Below are 22,706 nucleotides of genomic sequence, written 5' to 3' on the forward strand. Positions count from 1 at the left end.
CACTAAAAAACCAAAAAACAGTAACGAGTGTTGCACTGTATGATTGCAGTGGCCAATTAATAAAATGCAGCAAGTCAGTAGCATACCCTTTCCTGTGTCATTTTCATAACTCCTCACAACTAGACCAGTGCCCTGTGATAAGAAGGCAATATTTATACCGTTGTCCATTTTCATGTGTTTTATGTCAATACAGTGTGATCTCCTGGCTTGGCTGGTGAACATACCACCTCCCATGGCAGATCATTTCCTGGTTGGAAAGCCTGCCGGCCAGGAAGTCTTCCTTATGTGGAGGCAATACCTGTCTCCTTGGGGTTTCTCTGCTCTGTATCCCTTAAGGCCCTGAAGAACTGAAAAGGATCATTCTTCCACCTTTAAATGTCCTGGTAACATTATTTTATCCTGGTGGTTTTCTTTTTTAGGTAAATCATTCCACTTTTTTCACCTGATCCTCATTACATGATTTGAAGTGTTGGTATTACCCTGGTTACTCGTATTCTAATACACGCTTGTTTGTCTCTGTTTGTATGTTGAGACTAATTGAGTACTAAATGCCTAAAGAGCATAGCCAGCATAATGCTTATTCTGGCTGCTGCTGCTGAGGCAGCCTAAAATGACGTTGCCATCATCGACCACAGCATTTCGCTGCCCACTCACAGAGCTTTCTCTTGACCAAGACAACCTCTGTGCTCAGGCTGTTAGTTGTTTTGGAGTCAGATGTTGACCTTTACATATATTCTTATTAAATTCCATCTTCTTAGGTTGATCTCATCTTTCTGAGTCACAGAGATCCAGATTTTTTGTTTGTTTCCTGTATTTGTGCCAGATTCCGTTTTTGCTATTCCAGATATTCACTCTCCCCTCCTGTGCAACTTCATCCATCTATTTTGTGGCATGTCCACCTTCATCATGTCACTGCTAAGAGTGTGGACCAAGATCAGGGTCAAGGGAAGAGCTCTTCACCATCTCCCTCCATGCTGTGGTTTGGCCGTGAATGACTCTGGGGGTTATGGTTGTTGAACTAGTTATGAATCCATCTGATTGTCATTTTCACCCATGATGAAATTTTTCTGTTTGTTTTATTATGATACTTTTCTGTTTTTTTCTTTACTGGGATTCATTTGTGCATTCATAGATCCATCCAGTTAATATTTACTGAGCTCCTGCTGTGTACCAGGCGGGCTGTCTTGAAGGTAGAACTGTTAGGGTTTGTTAACAGAAAAGCTGTAGAATATGAGAGAAGGAGAGGCATCGAAGGCGACTCCAAGGTTTTGACCTGAACAGCTGGAAGAGTGTGGAGTTGTCATTTACCAAGCCAGTTCAGCTAAACCTGCTGGGAGCACATTTGAGGGTAAAACAGTAGTAGTTTGGGTTTTGAACTTGTGAAATCGTAAATGTCTATTTCACATCTACGTGGAGATGTAGAGTAGGCAGTTGGATATGCGCATCTGGAGCTGGGAGGAGGTCCAGGCTGGAGCAGAAACACTGGGCACGATCAGGATCTGAAACCTTGAGACTAACGGGAGTGTAGGTGGAGACGAAGAGGTCAAGGCTTGAGCTCCGTTTGGATGTTGGTGCAGTGGGGACGAGCCTGCACAGGAGACTGAGGAAGAGTGGCCAGTGAGGAGGGAGGAGAACCAGGAAAGCACAGTGGCCCAGAAGCGAGGGTTTCAGGGATCAAGTGAATGAACCACTTTGTTAAGATGGTGCCGAGAGGTCATGTCATGTGAGGACTGAGACCTGTTCATTGGATTGGCTACATGAAGGTCATAGGTAACCTTGACAAAAGCTGCTGTGGTGCAGTGGTTTGGACAAAAGGTTGTCATGGGAGAGTCTGCCTGATTCCTGGCTGAGGTTCATGTCTTCTTTGTCAATTACATTTCACCAGTTGTCACAGTCAGGAACCTCAGCAAAGAAGAAAATGAGATTAGTTTTTCATAATTTTAGTTTTTTTCTGGAACCTATCTAATAATCTATCAGGGATTAAGTTGACTGTTGCAAACTCTATCTTCCTCCCCCTTTTGCAAAGAGCAATGTCGTCTGCCCCTCTCAAGGATCTCATTGCAACTCATCATCCCCGTGGCCAAGCCACGTGCAGAGCCCATCCTCTTTATGCTTTGGGGTGGGTTCCCCTGAGCCCAGTGATCTGAGCTCATTTCAAGGACTTAAGTGCAGTTGTGTGACCTCCCTGTCTGTTTTGGGCTTACAACTTCCTTCCTTTCCATTTCCTCCTAAGGCTCTACCTTGATGCAGTAGGTAGATTTCCTTTTCCCTTTGGATTGCCATCATCCTAATCCAGAGGGCAGTTTTTAAGATGCTTAGGGAGGCATTATTATATCTGTGGTTCTCAACCCTGGCTGCACATCACATTTACCTTTGGAGAGTGTTGTTTTTTTCTTTTTAAAGAAAATCGTACTTTGAGTTTCTTACAACTCTAAGAGAATTATTTTCTTATCATCATGGTAAAATTGTGATGTGTTTTCCTAATGGGTTTTAGAATTGTAATATATTTTGGTGAGCTGTCGCCTTCTCTTGTGGTATATTATGAAACCTAATCACATTTTCCCCCCTTCCTTTTCTAAAATTTCCTGTATTGTACGGAGCATGCCAGAGGAGTCCTCAAAGAGATATAGTAGCCTACAGCAGTGGTTCTTAGACTTGAACCCGCACCAAAATCATCTGGAGGGCTTGTTAAAACACAGGATACCAAACTCCACACCTAAAATTTCTGATTGGGTAGGTCTGAATTTGCATATCAAACAAGCTCCAGGAGATACTGATGCTGCCGATACTTTAAGAGCTAGATCTCCAGGCTCTAGTGGACAAATATCCTTAAGGTTGTACACACAGAGAGCTTTCCTGAACTGGCAGAACCAGGATGATAACCATGGCCAAGCGCAGAGAGAGGGCTGGCACTTGACTTGGTTGGGCCTCTCTGAGACGTTGGTAACCCTGAGCCCTGCAGAAGTGGAAACTCTTCAGGTGCAGTAGGCCTTAGGAGGTCCTCACTCTGAGGTGACGTTTTGGTTGCAGCCATATACTTGGATTCTCTTTGCCTTCCTGAAAAAGGTTACATGTAGCCTTGTCTTTGGCCTGTCAAAGTTGGCTTGGAAAACACTACTCTTACACGGTTTAGAAGAGCAAATGTAAACCCCCTTTATCAATAGTACCTACACAATATCAGTACTCCAGAGAAAATTAAATGACAACTGGATTGAACAGAGGGTGTCTGTCACAGCTCTGTTGGGCAAGCCCTTTGTTATACTTGAACATAGACGGGAGGATTCCAGAGGAAAAAATACTGATCGTGGGGGATTTCCTTAAATTATTTTACATTAACCATACGAACAGAATTCCTCTAAGTCATCCAGAATCTCCAAAGTACTCATCAAAGATTCTTTGGTTCCCTACCCCCTGCTCCCCAGAGAGGTAGGAAAATTGTGCCCCCTGTCTTTTATCTCCCTTCCTCTTTCAAGAAATCTCCCTCCAGGACCCACCACCCTTTAGAATGATCCACAGATTCTAAGCATTGATCACTAAGGGAATATTTACAGGGTTTTTGTTTTTATTTGTGTTTGATTTATTTATAATTTGTCATAAATTTCTTTAACTCATAGGCTGCACTGCTTTTCTTTTGTTCTTGACCGTGAAGAATGTCAAGATTCTTTGGGAATATAAAAGAAGATTTTTTTTTTTAACGTGTTAATTTTTAGAATTTAAATTGAAACCCACATTCCAAAGCTTCTTGATGACACATGCTGGGTAAAATTGTGAGCAGAATTTGTAGGGACCAACACCCCTGGTGTCCACCAGATTCCATTTTCAGATTCCTAGATGGTTGGCCGTAATTGTTCCTTAACTTGCTCCTGAGCAGCCGAAATGTTGCTAAACTGTGAATGTTGCTTGTTTTTCTAGCCACTTAAGACCCTCTCAAGACAAGTTCCCTATAGACAAGTACAGAATAATTTCTGTCAGATTATCTTTTCCTTTCATGTTCTCTGTTGCAGAAATGTGTGGCAGGAGGGCTCGTTGTAATCTGGTGTGATTACAAGCCATCTGCTGTTCTTCTGAGAAGCAGCGTGTGGCCAGAGTAAAACAGCGGAAAAGAATTAGGAGGCATTTATTAGCTCTTAGGAGAAACAAGGGGAAACCTGCGCCCGACCTATTTGTCAACCTTAATGGAACTGACAGTTCAGAGTTCATTGAAAATTCTCTGGAATTTGAAACAAATTCTACCTTTGGAGAGAAACAAAACAAAACGACCCATATTTCTTTCTTAAGCCCTTCGGATGTGCTGAAGTTTTGTACCTGAATGCTCTCATGTAATCCTCAAAACGACTCCGTGAAGCATCTTGCATTATTGTCCCATTTTGCACTGCGGGGACTTACCCAGGGCCTGAGGGTCTGAGGCGCAGGGAGGGGGCTGCGCCAGGTCTGTCCTGCCCCCTCGTCATCCCCACTCCTCGCTGCTCACATGCTCTGGACGTGCCACAGGCCAGTCTCCTAGGGATAGTGGCCTGGAGGTTACATTTAAAAGGATAATTTTTGGAAAAATCACTGGGGTTAGTATCTAAAGAAATGAAGGCCGTTCTTATCTTTCAAAGGGAGTGACTGAGAGTCTGTTCCTAACTACACTCTTCATGCAGTGATGGGTTGTAGAGGCTGTGGTTTGGCCTCGAATATGACTTAAAGGTTCCAGGGGGCATGTGGGAAACTTAAGCGTCGCTTCGTAATACCGCTTTGTTGGCCTTCGCTTCATTCCCAGCAGCACTTTGCTTCCCTTCTCAGATCCTATCCATAGCTTATGTGAAGCACTGTGTGAGCATTTTAGGCAAAAAAAAAAACAAACCCAGAACTCTTTCTGAGCAGGAGACCAGAGACAGCTTACTGAAGGACACCAGCCCTTGTGACTCTATTTGTTTCTCCTTTTAGAAGTTGTCATCACACTCAGTAACTCTGCTTGTCTGACATCTTTTCCTCTCATTCCTTTGCTCCCTGCCCGTGTAGAACCTTTTCCCAACCATAGCAATAAATCTGTTAAGAAAAACAAACAAATGACTGAAAAGGTGTACATCCCTGACCTGTAGTCAAATGTCCCAGAGCAGAAACCAAACAGAGAGAAACTCCCTCCCCTCCTGATTCCTTTCCACTTGAGAAAAGTCACACCCTTTCCTGCTTCCCTTTCAACCAGAAAAACTTGACCTCAAAGCACTAGCCATCCATTTGCAACCAAGGAAGCCCTATGTAGGTTCCTTCTAATGGGTCTGGATTCATATAGTCAGCCAGGGTTTGATTGCAAGATCGAACGCTAACCATCTAGCGTGCAGCAGTGGCCACCTCTGCCCGTTTTCCCGGGTGATAGTGTTCTGTGCATGTATGAGGCAACCTTAGTTGTAAACCATGAGCTTGATTCTGTTCTGAGGACAAGGTGCAGGTGAGAGGGTGGTAATCCCTTCTAGAGAGAGAACAGGGCTGACACTTAAGTAATTTTCATCACTGATGTATTATTTTCATTTATTGAACAAACACTCTTCCCGGCCATCTCTGTGCCAGGCCCAGTACTAGGCATTGATAAGCCAAAGGTAACGGAAAGCAGCCCCTTCTCGCAAGCAGCCCTCGGGAGCCAGGAAGCATGCAGTCCTGTGCGGACAGCCTATAAGGGAGTCCCACAACAGGAGCGTAAATAAAATGCTGTGGCGGCAGAGAAGAGCGCAGTCTCGCCTGCATCTGGTCAGAGAGTGCTCTGGGGGGAAGAGCTCGTTGGTTGCTAAGATTTTTCCCTCAGCCAACTCCACTGAGCTTCTCCATTTCCTGTGGTTTATACCGTGATTTCTAGCCATGAGACTGGTATTTTCTGTCATTGGTTGCCAAGACTAAATCCTGCCCACAGAGGTCAGCCCAGCAGGACATGTGCTCTCCTGTTGTCTATTCCAAAACGACGGTGGACTTGCCTGCTGTGCTTGCAGGGCCCATTGTGAACCAATGGAGGATGGTACCAGGTGCCAGACTCAGGGTGGCTCTTTCAGAAGCTTTACAGGAGGGCAGACGTGACATTGGCCAATGGAGTCCAGGCAAATGGTTGCAAATCAAAACCCTAAGAGATGGGATCTTAGAGCATAAGGCACCTTGAAGGAGACCTAGTTGTGTCATTTTACAAAGAGGGAGACTGACACCCAGAGAGGGGAGGTGGGAAACCCCTCCTAAACTGGGGTGTCACCGGAAGAGATCACGGCCTTGGACTCCCTTTGCTAGGCCATTCTCCTGTTGGTCAGCAGAAGGCTTTCTCCAGGCCCTCTCTGTGTACTGTGCTCTCGACTTCAGGCTGTGTCCCGTTCTGTGACTAAGAATATAGAGTGTTCCTCCTACCTGTTCTGACGAGTATTGCCAGGTTGGCAGGCACCACTCCAAACAAAACCCAGCCATGATCACCAGGGATCTTTGATGAGAGAGAGGGAGAGCTCTTGAGCTTCTCAGTGTCTCCAGAATGCTGAGTGGTAGTTGTTTCTGCCTCTCCGGGGCACAATAAATACAGTAATGCACTGAGAGGGCTTGATGCAGGGCCTGGCACACAGTAAGTGCTCAGCAAATCTTAACTGTTGTGATCGCCAACTTATTTCCCCTTTGGAAGTTTTTGCAATTAGATGAAGGGTGTCGTGTATTCCGATAGTACAACTAACTGTTTATTCTCCTGTCCCCTGACCCAACTGTCTGCGTGTTTATGGCATATGCCATCCTGAAGGTATGCTGGTTTCTTTTCTCGAATGTAAACTCCAAGCTTGGATTTCTTGGGCAAGTATTTTAAGGAAGAACAGGGGTGAAATTGACAAACTATTTGCGTTGACTTTTCTTCAGCCTGAGCTCCCTGGATGGGGCTGTTCATGTCAGGAGACCTCTTTTCCTGCCCTGCCACCCGACCCCACCTTTGGCGTGACGTGTCACCCTTCTCCTCCTTCCTTCTCCCCACAGCCCTCTCGCCCCACTCTCTCTGCAGTGGGGCTTTCACCTCCATGCTGCACTCTTCTCCAGCAGCGTACCTACCCCAGTGGCAGCTTTAGGATCTGAGCCCTCAGGGCCTCGCTTCAGCCCAGGGAAGGGAGCTGCGGGACCCCGTTCAGAATCCTTGGTTCCATCACCAGGCACCGATGGGGTGGGCCCGCGCAGCTGCCATCACTCACCTTAGAGGGGACAGGAGGCCAGTTCCCAAGTAGAGTGGAGGGGGTTCCAGGCCAGGCAGCCTTAAACGTGCCTCCACGTGGGGTCAGGAAATGAGTCCCGAGGGGCCTTCCACAGAGGGGGGATATCTCTTCCAAGTAGTGCACACAAGTCGGCTTTGAGGGGTAAAAGATTAGGATTTGATTCCTGGGTTTGTCCTTCACTGCCTGCGTAATCTTGGACTTGGCCTTTACCGTCTCTGACTCCATTTCCTTACCTATAAAATGCGAGTAATAGTCGTGCTCCTTCACAGCTTAGTGACGAGGATTAAATTGAATACTGTCAGTATTTTAAACTGTGCTCTTTCTTGCAAAATCATGGGACTTTTAAATTTTGTGCTATAACCTATATGCGGTTCGTTTGGGTATGAAAATATTTAATATTTTGCTAGAGGCTTTGAGTCAAGTTGATGCTCCAGGAGGATAATTGCCATGTTTTTTCATGAAGATATTCAGGAGAAATGTCTTTCTAGATTGAGTATCAGGATTGATTGAATTATCCTCAGCACCGATTTGTTCTCATCTGACGGCCTCTGGCCTCTTGTTTTTCACGTTGGTAACTAGCAAACTGAGAGCAGACTGTTGCAGAGACTTAGGACATGGTGGGGCTTTTGTGCAAACCTATGAGACCTAGCACTGGCTTCATTTTATCTTTTTACCCTTGTTTTTCTTACTTATTCCCCCATTTTAAATCTTTGCCTTGTTAATCCAGGCTGCCTTAAATCTTTAATAATAGGTGGGTGTACAATGCCAGTGACAATGCGACAGACCCATATGGGGGAAACTGCCTGTGGGCAGCCCCGGGGCATGGGGGAAACTGCCCGTGGGCCCTGGGGTCACCCTTGCCCCTCCCCCTCTGCACCCAACCACATGCTCTTGACTCTGTCTTCTGAGTATCCCTCAAATCTGCTCCTTCCCCCCACCTCAGGATCACCTTCTACTACCTCGTTTGGGCTCTTGTGGTGGCTTTAAACCTGGATGCCTGGCTCAGGTCATTCCACCCTCCAGCCTGCAGTCTTCTTGGCCCCTCAGCCCGTCCGGGGCTCCTCTGTGCTCTGAGCCCTCCTGCCCTGTTTCCATGTCGTCAGACTCCACCATCCTCAGAGCATATACCGAGCTCCTTCCTTGGGCCTCTCTCTCGACCACTTGTCACCCTGTTCCTCAGGACTCAGCTGCAACATCACACCCTCCTCCCTGGCCTCCCTCAGGGGGAGTTGACACTCAGCTCCCTTGGGTGTGCACTGTAGTCACACTGCCTGCAGTGCTCTGATACACCCACCCCCCCCCGCACCAGCTCTGCCCCAGGGCTCCTGTGAAACTCAGTGGGGAATGAATAAATGAATGAACGAACGAATGAGAGAATGTGGAGAACCTTACACATAACTCAGAGTTTTGAACCTGCATCTGAGAGAGCTACACGTATGAGAAATAGTAGCAGTTTCACCTTTATTTTACACTTAATGTACAATTAGAGGACAAGATCTCCCACCCCGGAAGACTTGGTAACAGTTAAGTTTCGACTTTGGAATTCTTAGGAAAGAAATAGGAAAAATCACCAACATGCTTGGTTGGCAGTGAGTTTGGGGTGAGGTAATCCTAGGATCCTTGAATTCCCTTTTTCCAAAATATGGAAAATGAGTGGTTGTCACTGGTGATGGCATAGTTGTCGCCGCTCCAGAATAAGGAGGGAGAAAGTTGTTCTATGACACATCAGTGTCCTGGGCTCAGTCAGAGTGACCTTGTCCCCAGAGTGGTGTCAGAGCCCCCAGTTTGCAGATAAGGCTGTGATTGCCCCCCCACTTCCTTCCTTCCTTCCTTCCTTCCCTCCTTCCTTCCTTCCTTCCTTCCTCCCTCCCTCCCTCCCTCCCTCCGTCCCTCCCTTCGTCCCTCCCTTCCTTCCACTAAATATTAAGCATTTACTGTGAGCTGGCACTGTGCTGATCCCTGGGATGCAGAGGGACTGAGGTGTGGACCCTGTCTCCACTGAGGAGCTGACAGTCTGGCAAGGGAGGCCCCTACATGGACCAGCCACTGAATGCAGAAATAAGCACGGGAAGCATTGCTGATCCGGAGAAGGGAGTGGCAAACTGTTCAGAAAAGCTCCATGGGGATGGCCGCACTCCTGCGAGGGTTTGAGGATGTGTGAGAGCCCACTGAGCACGGGAGCATCGAGGTGCTCTGGAAGCAAAGGGCAGAGAGCATGTGCCCAGGAGCAGTGGGAGACAGTGGGAAGTGGGCCTCATCAGAGCCTTGGAGCCTCGGCATCCCCTCTGCGGCAGGCGTGGCTCTGGTGGAGGCTGGGGAGTTCATCCAGGACTCCGAGAAGTGGCCCTGATGTTCCAAGTGGGAGATGACGTGAGCTGGAGAGCCAGAGAGGAGGGGTGTGTTTAGCTCTTGAAGAAGCCAAATCTACCAGGCGTGGTGACTGAGGGTGAGGGAAGGGAGGAGTTAGGGGTGACTCCCAGGTTTTTGGCCGAAACCTCTGGGTGGAGGGGGAGGAAGCCGGACTGGCCCCCAGCCGGTTGGTTCCCAGCCCAAGCGTGGGATGCAGAGTTTCCTCTCGTAGCTGCTGGGCTGTGAGGGAGGTAACGCGGCCTGTGTAGCATGAGCAGCTCTGGCCTGAGAGCCCAGTGATGCTGACTGTGCTGCTCTGCCTGGAAGAGTAGAGAAGAAATGGCCCCTAATTAAGGGGCAGGAGGGGCGGGGGCTGTGCTGCCAGCAGCAGTCAGGGGTGGTGTTCTTTTTCTTTCTTTTTTTTTTTTTTTTTTTTTTTACTTCTGTTTACTCATGGGAGAAAAGAAGCAAAGCTTTGAGAGCAGGGAACTTCAGAAAGGCAAAATATCTCTTATTACTGTGGGAGCTGGAGAGAGCTCTTGCTGGAAAACTCAGAAGGCTGGCTGCAGAGGGAGAGCCCCACTGGGGAGTGGGGAGTCTGGCAGGAAGCCCGGGAAGGTTTGAGCACCAGAGTGAGATTCAATGATTTATTTTAAAAAAAAAAAAAGACATTTTAATCAGTCCTCTTATAATCAAACAGACTAGTTTCTTTGTGATCAGAGCTAAAATGATGAAAAAATACCAAATTGGACCTTATCATTCAATTTTTTAGGATACTATTACATAGTATCAGTTCAGGTTGTTCAAACGTCACTATTTTTTTTTTTAATTTAAAAAATCATCTTTGCTAATGACAAAGGGGTAGCAGAGAACTTGGTTTGACTGAACAGTCAGGGTGGAACACCCACAGGAAACCCAGTAGAATGTGTATGAGGCATGTCTCACCTCTTTGGAGGGGCTCTTGTTCTAGGATCCCTGGAGCCTCAACAGGCCTGTGAGAGAATTCAGAGGGTCAGTGAACTTGGATGGGAAAAAAGTTGCATCTTTACTTTGACCAAGTTCTAATAAATTTTGTTTTTATTATGAATGAAATATTCAGAACACAATAGTATTAGCAATGTTTGTTACCATTAGAAATCACAGCTCTTTTTATATTGCATTATAATTGTGGCAGACATCTGAAAATGTCATTTATGCTTATCACTACTTTGGATTTATAGTAGTTTTTAGATCCACTACTGTGTGACAAGATCCAATGCCTTATTGAACAAGTACATCCATTACTATATTACAATATTTTTTTAATATGGGTAACTGTACTTCAGTATAATTGGCTTTCTTTTTACTCCTATGCATTGTGTCTCCATGCATTTAAAAACATTATTATGCACAGGTTTCATCAGCTTCACAACAAAGAGATCCGTGGCACATGAAAGGTTAATAATCCCTGGCTAAGATCCTGTAGTTGTGACATGAGACCTCCACCTGGTGGCAGCATACTCCTTAAAGGTTAAATCGATAATCAACATGGAAGAAACTTTTAAAATAACAGTGTATTTGAATATGGTTTTCAAACATTTTTGACCACAACCCACAGTGAGAAATAGGCTTTATATCATAACTCAGTACACTCATACCTAAGTTTCACAAAACAAGACTTAACTTTACCGTGTGACACATTGATTTTTTTTTTTATCCCATTTCTCTTTCATTAAAATAAAATGCTGGTTGCAGCTCACTAAACTGTAGTTCTGTGGGTGACATTGCACTGTTGGACATTGTAGGAGACCCTTTTTAATTATACTTTATGATTTATTACCCAGGGAAGTTCACTTTGTTCTCCCCCAAAATACCCACACATTTTCAAGGACATAATACTTACATTTTAAATATATGTCAACAAATATGAGTATATTTTTACACAGTACTTAAAAAATCATTTATTATTGATATGTAACATATATACAGGGAAACGAACTGATCTTAATTGTATAACAAGACATAGAACATTCCCCAGTCAATTTCTCCCTGAGCAATCACTGTGCTGATTTCTTTGACCATAGATTTAATTTTGCTTTTCTAGAACTTTATATAAATGGAATCATGCAGTATGTATTTTAGCCTGGCTTTGCTCAGTGCAATGATATTGATATTAGTCCGTGTTGAGCGGATCAGTAGTTTGGTGAGGAGGGTTCCATTGCATGAATATACCACAATTTGTTTGTTCTCCTGGTGAGAGACTTTCGGGTTGTCTTCCATTTCGATTCTTGCAAATAAAACATCCACACACATTTGTGTACATTTCTTTGTGTGCACATATGTTTCATCTCTCGCAGGTAAATACCTGAGGTGGAATTGCTGGCTCAGATGGTAAAATAAATATGTGTTTAACTGTAGGAAACTGACAAACATTTGCCAGGGTGGTTGAACCATTTTCCATTGCCACGAGCAGTGTGTGAGTTTGGGTCACTCCCCATCCTTACCAACATTTGGTGTGCATCAGTCTTTTTCACTGCAGTCATTGTGGTAGGTGTGTAGTTGTATCTCTTGGCAGTGTTAATTTGTATTTGCTTGATAAGCGATGATGTTGTACACTTTTTTTCATGTGCCTATTCACCAGTTGTTTTTCTTAATTGTGAAGTGTCTGTTCAAGCTTGTGTTTTGTTTTCTTAACGTCAATTTGTAGAAGTATTTTCTACATATTTTGGACACCAGTCCTTTTGTCCGACACGTGCATTTATGAATATTTTCTCCCAGTCTATGGCATTTAAAATATCCATTTTATTAATGGTGTCTTTTGATGAGCAGAAGTTTTAAATTTTGATCAAGTCCAGCGTGCTGATATTTTCTTTTATAATTAGTGCTTTCTGGATCCTGTCTAAGAAATCTTTTTCTACCCCAAGTTTGGGAAGATAGATTTGATTTTTTACATTTAGTTCTGTGATTCATCTCAAATCAGTTTCTGTGTATGGTGTGAGGTAGGTGTCGAGTTTCATTTTGTTTCCATATTATATCTGGTATTCTCACACCGTTTGTTGAAAAAAATTTTTTTTTCACCACTGAATTATAGCACAGAATTTAAAAAAAAAAATTGTTTAGCCAAAGAGGTACAAAAATGACTTTCCCTGCTGGCCATAAAGCAACCCACGGTGCTTTTCTAAGTTAGTTCATCCACAGTTATCTTGAGATTCTCAGATTACTTTACTCATACGGTATAAGCGTTTATGAAGCTACACGTTTTTACAAGGTCTGTAGCCATGCTGCAGAGCTTCTAGCTACATGTGGCTGTTTAAATTAGCTTGAAGTTAAATAAAATTAAAAGTTCAGCTTCTCAGTCACAATAGCCACATTTCAAGTGCACAGTAACCACATAAGGCTATTGGCTTCCCTATTGAACAGTGCAGATAGAGAAGATTTCCATTTTTTCCAAAATGCTAGACAGCACTAGCCTATCAAATAAGAAAGGAGACAGGCTTTGTAGCATATTTTAATAAAACTCATGTAGTTTTCATAACTGTCATTCAGCATCTGCCTTCTGCTCTTTGGTTCTTTTTCGTTTGTCCGTGCTTCTAGTTCTAGTCCAAGATGTACGGTTCCAGCCAATCCTTTTGTCTGTCTAAAAATGCAGTAACTTCTGTCTGTTCTCGCCTATCTGGAAGAAAGAATTCCCCTGGCCGTCCACGGACTCATTCTTTTCTGGAGCCTACCTCGTACTGACCTATTTAACTTTTCTCGGTGTTTAATAGCCTTCCAACTGCTGCCAGATTTCTGGGCATCCTCCTTGAAGGTGCGGCCCAGAGATAGATATTTTATCTTTCCTATCCTGATTGAAATTAAATCTCTCCCTAGCATTTCTAGCATAACTTATAAACTTGCAAAAAGCATCGGGTTATGAGTTTTACCCCGCCCCATATTAACGTTTCTGTCCAGTAGTGAACTTTGTTGCCGTTTCATCATGAGCAACCACATAGGAATTTGTGAGATTTTCTCTCATTGTTTGCTGGGCGTAAGCTAACTCTGCCATTAATGTCTTTCAGTGTGGGAATTTTGCTGTCCTGGTGGATCTTCATATATCTCCGCGAGGTTCAAACAAAGATACCAGCTGGTTTTCTGAACAGAAGAAAGAGGTACCAGAAAACTTTTCACTATTTTTTAAAATTGAAGTATAGTTGATTTACGGTGTTTCAGTTGTACAGCAAAGTGATTCAGTTATACATACAAACACACACACACACACGTATTCTTTTTCAGATTCTTTTCCGTTATAGGTTATTACGTGATATTTTTTAAATAAATTCTTTCAGGAGTTGTTTATTTCATTAGTAGTAGAATTAGTTCTTTTTTTTTTTTCTTTTTGGCTGCATTGGGTCTTTGTTGCTGTGTGCAGGCTTTCTCTAGTTGCGGCAAGCAGGGGCTACTCTTCGTTGCGGTGCATGGGCTTCTCATTGCAGTGGCTTCTCTTGTTGCAGAGCACAGGCTCTAGGAGCATGGGCTTCAGTAGTTGTGGCACTCGGGCTTCAGTAGTTGCAGCACGCGGGCTCTAAAGCGCAGGCTCAGTAGTTGTGGTGCACGGGCTTGGCTGCTCCGCGGCATGTGGGATCTTCTTGGACCAGGGATCGAACCCATGTCCCCTGCTTGGCAGGCGGAGTCTTAACCACTGCTCCACCAGGGAAGTCCTATTACATGATACTGAATATAGTTCCCTGTGCTCTCCTTAAAACTTTTCACTATTTTAAATGCAAGGAGCTTTTAAAAGAATATTAGCTCTTCTTCCAGCTTTCATTTTCATTAGTGGACAATAAATCTTGAGTGCTATTTAATCCTTGAAAAACAGTTGTGTTCCCCACAACAGACATACACCTGCTTTTTTGTTGTTGCTGTTTCTTTGGAAACTGACACATCTATTTCCTTTGCTATTCTAGTATTTAAACCAGAAATTTCCTACCTCTTTGTTTGGGGGAAAGGGTTCTTTGTATTAAAAAAAGAAGAGGTTGGGGCTTCCCTGGTGGTGCAGTGGTTGAGAGTCTGCCTGCCGATGCAGGGGACACGGGTTCGTGCCCCGGTCCAGGAAGATCCCACATGCCGCAGAGCGGCTGGGCCCGTAAGCCATGGCCACTGAGCCTGCGCGTCCGGAGCCTGTGCTCCGCAGCGGGAGAGGCCACAACAGTGAGAGGCCCGCGTACCGCAAAAGAAAAAAAATAATAAAAAAAAAAGAAGTTAAAGTGACTTTTCCAGGTAAGCAGGGACTGTAATCCTGACTGGCCGTAAAGGATGGACTGAGCGCCTGGAGCAGGTGTGGTGTTGACACAAAGCTGGTCTTTCTCACTGGTCTGAAATCCTCTTCTGCACCCTGTGATCCTTTGACAAAGTGTAGAGATGGTTCATCACGGCCCTCTTCTCGCCGTGGCCAGTCACTAAGCTGATGCTCAGTCAGTAAAGGAAGTGGTCATGTGACAGGGTGGTGATGTTGGAACTCCTGGGGCCCCAGCCTCCTCCTCTGCAGATGAAGGGGTTCTCCCAGACCCTGGCTGAGTCACTCCCAGCTCTCAGTTTCCGAGGTCCCACCCAAGTGCCGCTGTGGCAGAGGGTGGTGAGAAGGTGCCTCTATCTCTCATCACATGCTTGGCTCCCTTCTCCAGATCCCTGCTTACAGGAGAGCAGGACAGCGAGCCTGTGGCTTTCACATAACTTTCCAAATGTTAGAGCCCTTGGTGTCTTCCATGATATTTGTTGGTCACAATAGCTTTTTAGAGCTAGAAATAAAAATACATTTTATTAAAAGGTAGTATATGGAGAAGAAACTAGTGATAGTGGTACTTTTTTATACCACTTTTTTACGCCTTTACTGTGATAACTGTTTTCAGTCAGCTTTTGGAGATAACTAGAAAAGAAAACTCCCAAAAGAAAATTTATAAGTGATACATTTTCGGTCAGGAGATAATAGTATCATCAGGACTCTGTTGTCCTCATTTTGCGAAGGATACCCAATGGCCTGAAGCTGGAGCGAGAAGGCGCAGGATTCTATATGATGGGATCTTCGTTCAGGTAAATAGCCGTGAACCCTACTCTTCAGGGCTTAACGTTTGACGGGCCAGCATCTCCTTCTACAACTCACCTTCATGTCATTCCAAGATTTGGCTTCTCAACACCTGTCCCTATGATTCAAAACAGTTAATTCGTTTCCCCAAAGTGACTAATATGCACCCCAGGGGACCCCACCCAAAAAGTTTGACTTACATAAACAGCATCCTAGAATCCACCATTCCATTTTCCTCTATTCTCTCCCAGCTCTGCCACCGCGGCCTTAGACACTTTTTGTTGATATTTAGTCAATTTTGCCAAGATTCAGTTGATTTGGAAGGCTTTACAATAAATCTGTGGGTATGTGACTCACTTCCTAGCCAAAGCATAAGGCTAGAATTTTCCAGGGTGCCACAAGCAACTGTGCTGCTCCACCTCGTACCTATGTCCGGGCAGCAGGGCGTGACTTAGCAAGATGCTCAGAGCACGATTAGACCTGCAGAGCTCCGATGCAGTGCCAGCAAGCTGAGTTTTCCTCTCAAAGCAAAGTAGATAGTTTGTGGCTTTTACTGAAGTTGTTCCTTCGAAGTGTGTTCACTGACATTAAAATCGCTCTGGGATAATTTGTGTGTGTGTGTGTGTGTGTGTGTGTGTGTGTGTGTGTGTGTGTGTGTGAGAAAGGAGAAAAGCTAGTTGAGGATATGACTTTAGCCTATGTTCAGTGTCCCAATGCTTTCATCTTTTCTTAATCATTAGATTATCTCAAGACTGGGATTTCATGAGCTATCAGTTTGATTGCATTTTAACAGTCGCTTTGCATAGTGAAAGTCTTAAGAATATCCAGTTCCTTTTCAGGAAAAGGAACTAATTACATGTATTAAACATGTGTTTATTTTGAGTCCAGCATGAGTAGTCTTTGTACCCAAACAGTTGAACTCAAACTGTTCCGTTTGTAAACCTGGGGAAGCACACATGAACCCCTGTTAGCCTGGAGATGTTGGGCGCATCTCTCTCTTGCTCCTTGACTGGGACCTGGTCTTCTTGCCCCCCCTCCAGTTTAGCTGGGAATTTGTCTTTTCTTGCCTTGCTCTGGTTCTGAAGAGAACACTTCGCCAAGTGCAGTGTGGTCACTTACTAGGGTATCTCAACCACAGCACACAATATCTACCTTCCATTTGTCAAACCTTTCTCATGGAAGGAAAGCCCTGTAACTCTAGGGAGAGAGTTTGTGTGTATGGGCCTTGGCTTTATTTTTGTCATACTATTTTTAGTTCTGGCCTTATAGGGCATTTATGGCCAAATTTTAACAATCCTTGTTTCCATGTATGTCTTTCACATATTTTCTAGCTCAGTCATCGTTGAACCCTGCATGTGAAGCAAAATTCTTTAATTGTTAAAACAACAGTATGAGACAAGGCTGCCTTTCTGTTGCGTGAACAATGCCAAAACCCTAACTGTAAACGAATACGGCTGTATTCCACAAGGCACTGCATCTCTGGGCTGCAAAATGAGAGCAGGAGAGAGGAGACCAGTGTTTGTATTTTATCAAGAAACTCATGTTTGTCAATTAAGTCAAGGGTTCTCTGTACTGTTTGAGGAGTACACGTATCTGCAACAAAAGAAAAGTTTGGCTCTCGTTGCCCTTTGAAGCAGCTTACAACTCTGTCCTCATTTTAATTTATGAAGATTCTAAGAGATCAACCTGAGATGGCATTGCCAGAAACCAGTGAAACAGGTTTGAGGTGACCTGGAAACTCTGAGCCTTCTGCAGAGTCCTTGGGAACTGAACCAGAATTACCCATCCTTACGCATCAGTTCTTAATCTCAGTTAAGACATTTAGATTTGTGGGCAATTTTTTCCTTTCCCTACATCAAGTAACATTCTTCTGGTAGTGTAGCTGGAATGGGCAGTGTCATCCCATTGTGTGGTTGGACTTTTAAAGTTTTGTTTTTCTTTTTATCAATAACACCGATACATAAAATGTTAGCTCCAGAAATTTGCTAGTCATATGGGATGCCCTGTGTTTCTGTTGCCTAATAAATATTAGTCTACTTTTGAGCAATATAAGAAGTTAAATTATTTTTACCATGAATAGGTGAACAAAGTACAGTTTTCACAAAAGCATATACAGTATCATCAACAAGTATGAGAAGAAAATCAGACTCCTGATTTCCAGTTCGCTATTCAACCCACCACTCGGTGCTATTCCTTTTTAGTAGATTTGTAAATCCCAGAAACTAATGAATTATGGTGGTTAGGTATTAAAAGTTTTTTGAACCAAGTTTGAAAAGTGGGAAATTTTTGTATAAAAATCACTGTCTCTAGTTTCTCTTAAACAAATTGGAAGATCTGGTATCACTGTGCCTTGTGTCCCCATATGAAAGCACGGGGGGCTGCCCCCTGTTGACTGCTTAGGGGTCAGGGTTCCCTCTGACTGTGCCTTGGCTCCCAGCTTCTCCCGGTCCACAGTCCCCACCCAGTGGGCCTGGCTCTGGGGCTACCATCTCCAGCCAGAGTTGGCTCTGTTTGACTTCTCTCTTCTGTTTGTCACAATCCCACGGGTTGATATTTATACGAAAACAGTCTTTACCTCTCTGATTTTGTCACCTGATCGCCCTGATTTTTACATTGAAGTGTTTTTATCTTCCTTTTAGAAATGTGAAACTGAGGCAGAGAGAAATGAAGTGTATTTCTTACATCACAGAGTAAGCCAACATCATGGTTTCAAGCAAAGCTCAGTGGCAAATTTAAATCTGCAGCATTATCCATGAGCACATATATGATTCCTTTATTCATTCATAGCTAATTTAAAGAGCAAACAAAATGAAATGTTCGATTTTGGTGTTTAAATATGCATGATACTGACTTTTTTTGCATTGCATTAAATTAAGTTATATCTAATTTTCTGATTTACTTTAGGAAGTCTGTTTACTGTTAAAAGAAACCATTGATTCAAGAGTGAAGGAATACTTAGGAGTTCGTAAACAGCACAGGCCATCAAATACAGAATTCACAAGATCCAATCCCTTGTCCTTAAAAGGTAGGAATGGAGTACTTTGATTTTGGATAAAATTTCTGCTTTGTAGAGATGGCAGTTATGTTTGACTCTGACTGTCACGTTAGTACAGTGATACATTTTTAAAAAATATGTTCTATTGAAGATGCATTCATTAGGTAAAGCAAATTAACCAGAAAGCCCTGAAGGGCTTTTAATGGTAGGCAAAGTACATAAAAATAGAAAATAAACATTCCTAAGTAAGCTATAAATTCTTTAAAGGATTTTTTTTTTTTTGAGAAGTCTTACAGCTGGGTTTACGTTAACGCTGACTTGATTTGGGGCTTTATGCTTTTCTAAGTGCTTTCATTTATGTCACCCTATTTCAGAAGTTCTCACCTGGGGGTGCTTTTGCCCCAGGGGACATTTGGAAATGTCTGTGACAGTCTGGGTTGTCATAGCCATGGAGGGGAGCTACTGGCATCTGGTGGGTAGAGGCCAGGGACGCCACTAAATATCCTACAGTGGCCAGGGCAGCTCCCCACAGCAAGACACTATCCCCCAAAATGTCAAGGGCACTGAGGTTGAAATATCCCACCCTGTTATCCTAATAACACTTGGAGAATGGTCATATCCTTGAGTTATGGGTGAAGAAGCTGAGGTTGCGAGATTAAGGGGGTTGCCCAAATAAAAGATCATCTTCTCGAGGACAAAGATTATGTCGTGTATCTGGCATCTTCCCTTCTCCTCTCCCTGCCCCCAGCACTTAGCTCAGTGCCTGATGCACAGATTCATATTCAGCATATTCAGGGATATGTTGAATATGGAGGAGGACTTGGGTCACAAGCAGCAGAACCTGACCCCCCAGACCAGTGTTCTCTCCACTCTGTCATTGTGGTGTTTTTAATTTTTTAATTTTAAGTTAGCATTTCATGGCTCTCTTTGTAGTACACTTAACAGTCAGCCCATGTTAATCCTCAGAGGACAGCACTGTAGTGCTGTGAACTAGATTATGCTAATGCAACACCTCTTTAGGGAAAGAATGGTGTCACGTCCTCCCCTTTGAAGGCATACTTAATCTGCACTGTTTACTTGGGCACGACTGATAAGTGGGCAGATAGGTTAAATTTATTCAAACCGAAAGCCTCAGACAAATAGAATTTTCAGTCCAAACAATATTGTATTAGATGACGCTTGCCGGCATTTTGCTTAGTAATACTGTAAGTCTTCTTGAGAAAAGCCGTATGAGCTTGCATCCTTTGTACTCCAGCAGACCTGGCTAGTGTCACTTTCTAACTGGTACGGAAGGAAAAGGAGCAGAGAAAGTTCCAAGACCTCTGTCTCCACTGTGGTAGTGGCTTAGTCAGTCCCCATCCTCAACTGGCCCCTCCCCTGGCCTCCACTCCTACTGAGGGAAGAGCTAAATACTCACTTTCCCAGCCTCTCTCACAGGCAGGGAACACATGGTATTCTGGCCCCAAGATGAAACCCAAAGCCTTTCTTGGGCTCACGTGAGCAAGAAGTTTGTTTTTAAACAGAAAAGTGATCTTACTGTACATACAATTTTGTAATCTATTTTCTTCCCACCTAACATAATATAAAAGTCCTTTGAAACACATATATCACCATTTTAAAAATTTAATAGATGTGAAGTGGTATCACATTGTGGTTTGGGTTTGCATTTCTTTAATGATTAGTGATGTTGACCATCTTTTCATGTGCTTATTAACTATTTGTGTATCTTTGGAGAAATGTCTGTTTATGTCCTTGGCCCATTTTTTAATTAGGTTGTTTGTTTATTTGTTTGAGTTGTAGGAATTCTTTATATATTCTGGATATTAATCTTTTATCAGATATGATTTGCAGATATTTTCTCCCTCCTGAGAGAAATGGAGAAAACAAAGCCTTTGACAATGTCCTTTGACCCAAACGTTTTTAATTTTGATGTAGCCAGTTGATGTCATATCCAACAAATCATTGCTGGATTCAGTGTCACAAAGCTTTTCCCTATTTTTTTCTTCTAAGAGTTTTATAGACATTTAGGTCTTTGATTCATTTTGAGTTAATCTTTTATATGGTTTAAGTTAAGGGTCCAACTTTGTTCTTTCACATGTGGATATCCAGTTTTCCCAGTGCTATTTGTTGAAAAGCCTGTCCTTTGACCCATTGAGTGGCCTTGGCACCATTATAAAAAATCATTTGACCATAAATATGAGAGTTTATTTCTGGGCTCTCTCTTCTATTCTATTGGTCTATATGTCTGTCTTTATGCCAATACCACACTGTATTGATTACCATAGCTTTGTAGTAGGTTTTGAAATTAGGAAGTGTGACTCTTCCAACTTTGTTCTTGTTTTTCAAGATTGTTTTGGCCATTCGGGGTCCACATCACTGTTTTTAATGACTGCATAGAATTCCATTGTGTCCATAGTTTGATTTATCAGTGGGACATTTAGGTCGCATCTAATATTTTCACTGTTGTAAACAGTGGTATGGTGGACACCTTGATGATCTAGATATTTGCACACTTCAATTTCTATATAATATTTCTCTCTATTGTTCATACATTGTAAGAGCTCCTTAAGGATATTCAAGCTCTGTGTGTTATGTATGTTGCAAGAGATTTTTCTCAGTTTGTCATTTGCCTCTGACTTGGTTTATTTTACAACCACAAACAAGAAGCCTTTTTTGCCCCTGGAGCCTCCGATGCCCCCTAGTGGGGGCAAAAGCCAGGCTTCTCTGTCAGAGATAAGCAGCACGGTTGATTGCCCAAGAAAGCAGGAGGGTGCTGATGCAACCGTGTGCCGCTCACTCCTCTCCCTCTTCGAAAGCCAACTCGGTGTGAAAGCAGCATCTCCCTTCTTTCTGCTTCTGAGAACAGTTAACCTTTGACTGAGCATGTCTTTCGATGTCCCCACCTGAGCTAGTCCCCTGCTGCCACCAAGCAGTCCAGGGTCCCGCCTCAGCTGGACACTCGAACACCTGCAGCAGCACGCTCCCTGGCGCCCTTGCGCTCGCTCTGGCTGATGCCCCACCTGTTGTCAACACTTGAGTTAGTGTAATCCCTTCACGTCACAGGTCTGATCTTTGTGCAGAAAGCCCTTCAGGATTTCCCCAGGGCTCCTGGGTGAAGGCCAAGATCTCTGGGGTAGCTGCCTCTCCAGCCTTATCTTGTGGCCCTTGTTCCTTCTTTCATGCTTAAGCCACAGCAGCTTCAGTTCCTCTCTTTCAAAGCCCCATTCTTCCACTCATCCTGGGGCTTCTGCCCATGTTGGAGCGCTGGTCCTCCCCTGCCCCTCTGCCACTTTCAGCCCTCCGCTCAAAGTCCACACCCCAGGGAAGCGTATCCTGTCCACAGGTCCCCTGTTTCCAGGCCCAGGAGCATCCTGCACTTTGGTTCACACCATTTGATTAATGTTGATCTCTCCACAAGTGTGCCGGTCGCCTGAAGACAGGTTCTGCCTCTTTTATGATCCATGGTATCCCCGGCATGGAGCATATTTTCCGGTTTGTAGTAGGTTCTTAATAAATGTTTGTACAAGTGATTAATTACACACATGGATACATCTTTCCTCTTCCTAGTAAGGTCAAGGCCTGCTGTAACTTACCTCGCCTGCCTTGTCCCTTCCTGCTACTCACTTTTCTATTTCCTGCAAACCTGCATTCTTTATACCTCTGTGTTTTTATGTTTTTAGGTTTCTCTTTTGTCTGGAAATCTCCTAGTATTCAGCTTTTAAGACCTAACTCACATATTACTTCTACAAAGTCTTCCTCAATTTCCTGTCTTCCTTGCTCATAGCACTTTTATAACATTGGTCACATTGTATTATAATTGTTTTATAATCAGTTTACCTGCCTTTCTCCCTTTCTTTGTTGGTAAAGATTGAGGGGTTGCCACCCCAGAGCCTCTTTTTTTTTTTTTTCCTCCAAATGACCGAGCTGCTTAATTCAAGAGCAGAAACCGGTAACTCTGCTTCACCTCATACTAAACTGTTAATTTCCTAAAGGTCAGAGCGCTGTTCGCCCATCTCTACCCCAGGGCTGCCTTCCATAGAGGGCCGAGATGCATCATCTTCTAGGACATGCACACCCGCAGGGATGAAGCAGACATACATAGTGATGCCGCCCATCCCAGACTGTTTATTAT

The 22,706-nt window shown here is 43.8% G+C and overlaps 1 protein-coding gene across 1 annotated transcript in view; it reads left to right on the forward strand.

The window, feature by feature from the left end:
- Positions 1-22,706, forward strand: part of SLX4IP (SLX4 interacting protein) — a 181,776-nt gene that overhangs the window by 103,138 nt on the left and 55,932 nt on the right. Inside the window, 2 exon segments of the mRNA XM_060031236.1 lie at positions 13,580-13,669; positions 18,484-18,604. Coding sequence (XP_059887219.1) covers positions 13,580-13,669; positions 18,484-18,604 — 211 coding nt within the window.

Source organism: Delphinus delphis, chromosome 15, assembly GCF_949987515.2.
Source record: "Delphinus delphis chromosome 15, mDelDel1.2, whole genome shotgun sequence".
Classification (NCBI taxonomy): domain Eukaryota; kingdom Metazoa; phylum Chordata; class Mammalia; order Artiodactyla; family Delphinidae; genus Delphinus; species Delphinus delphis.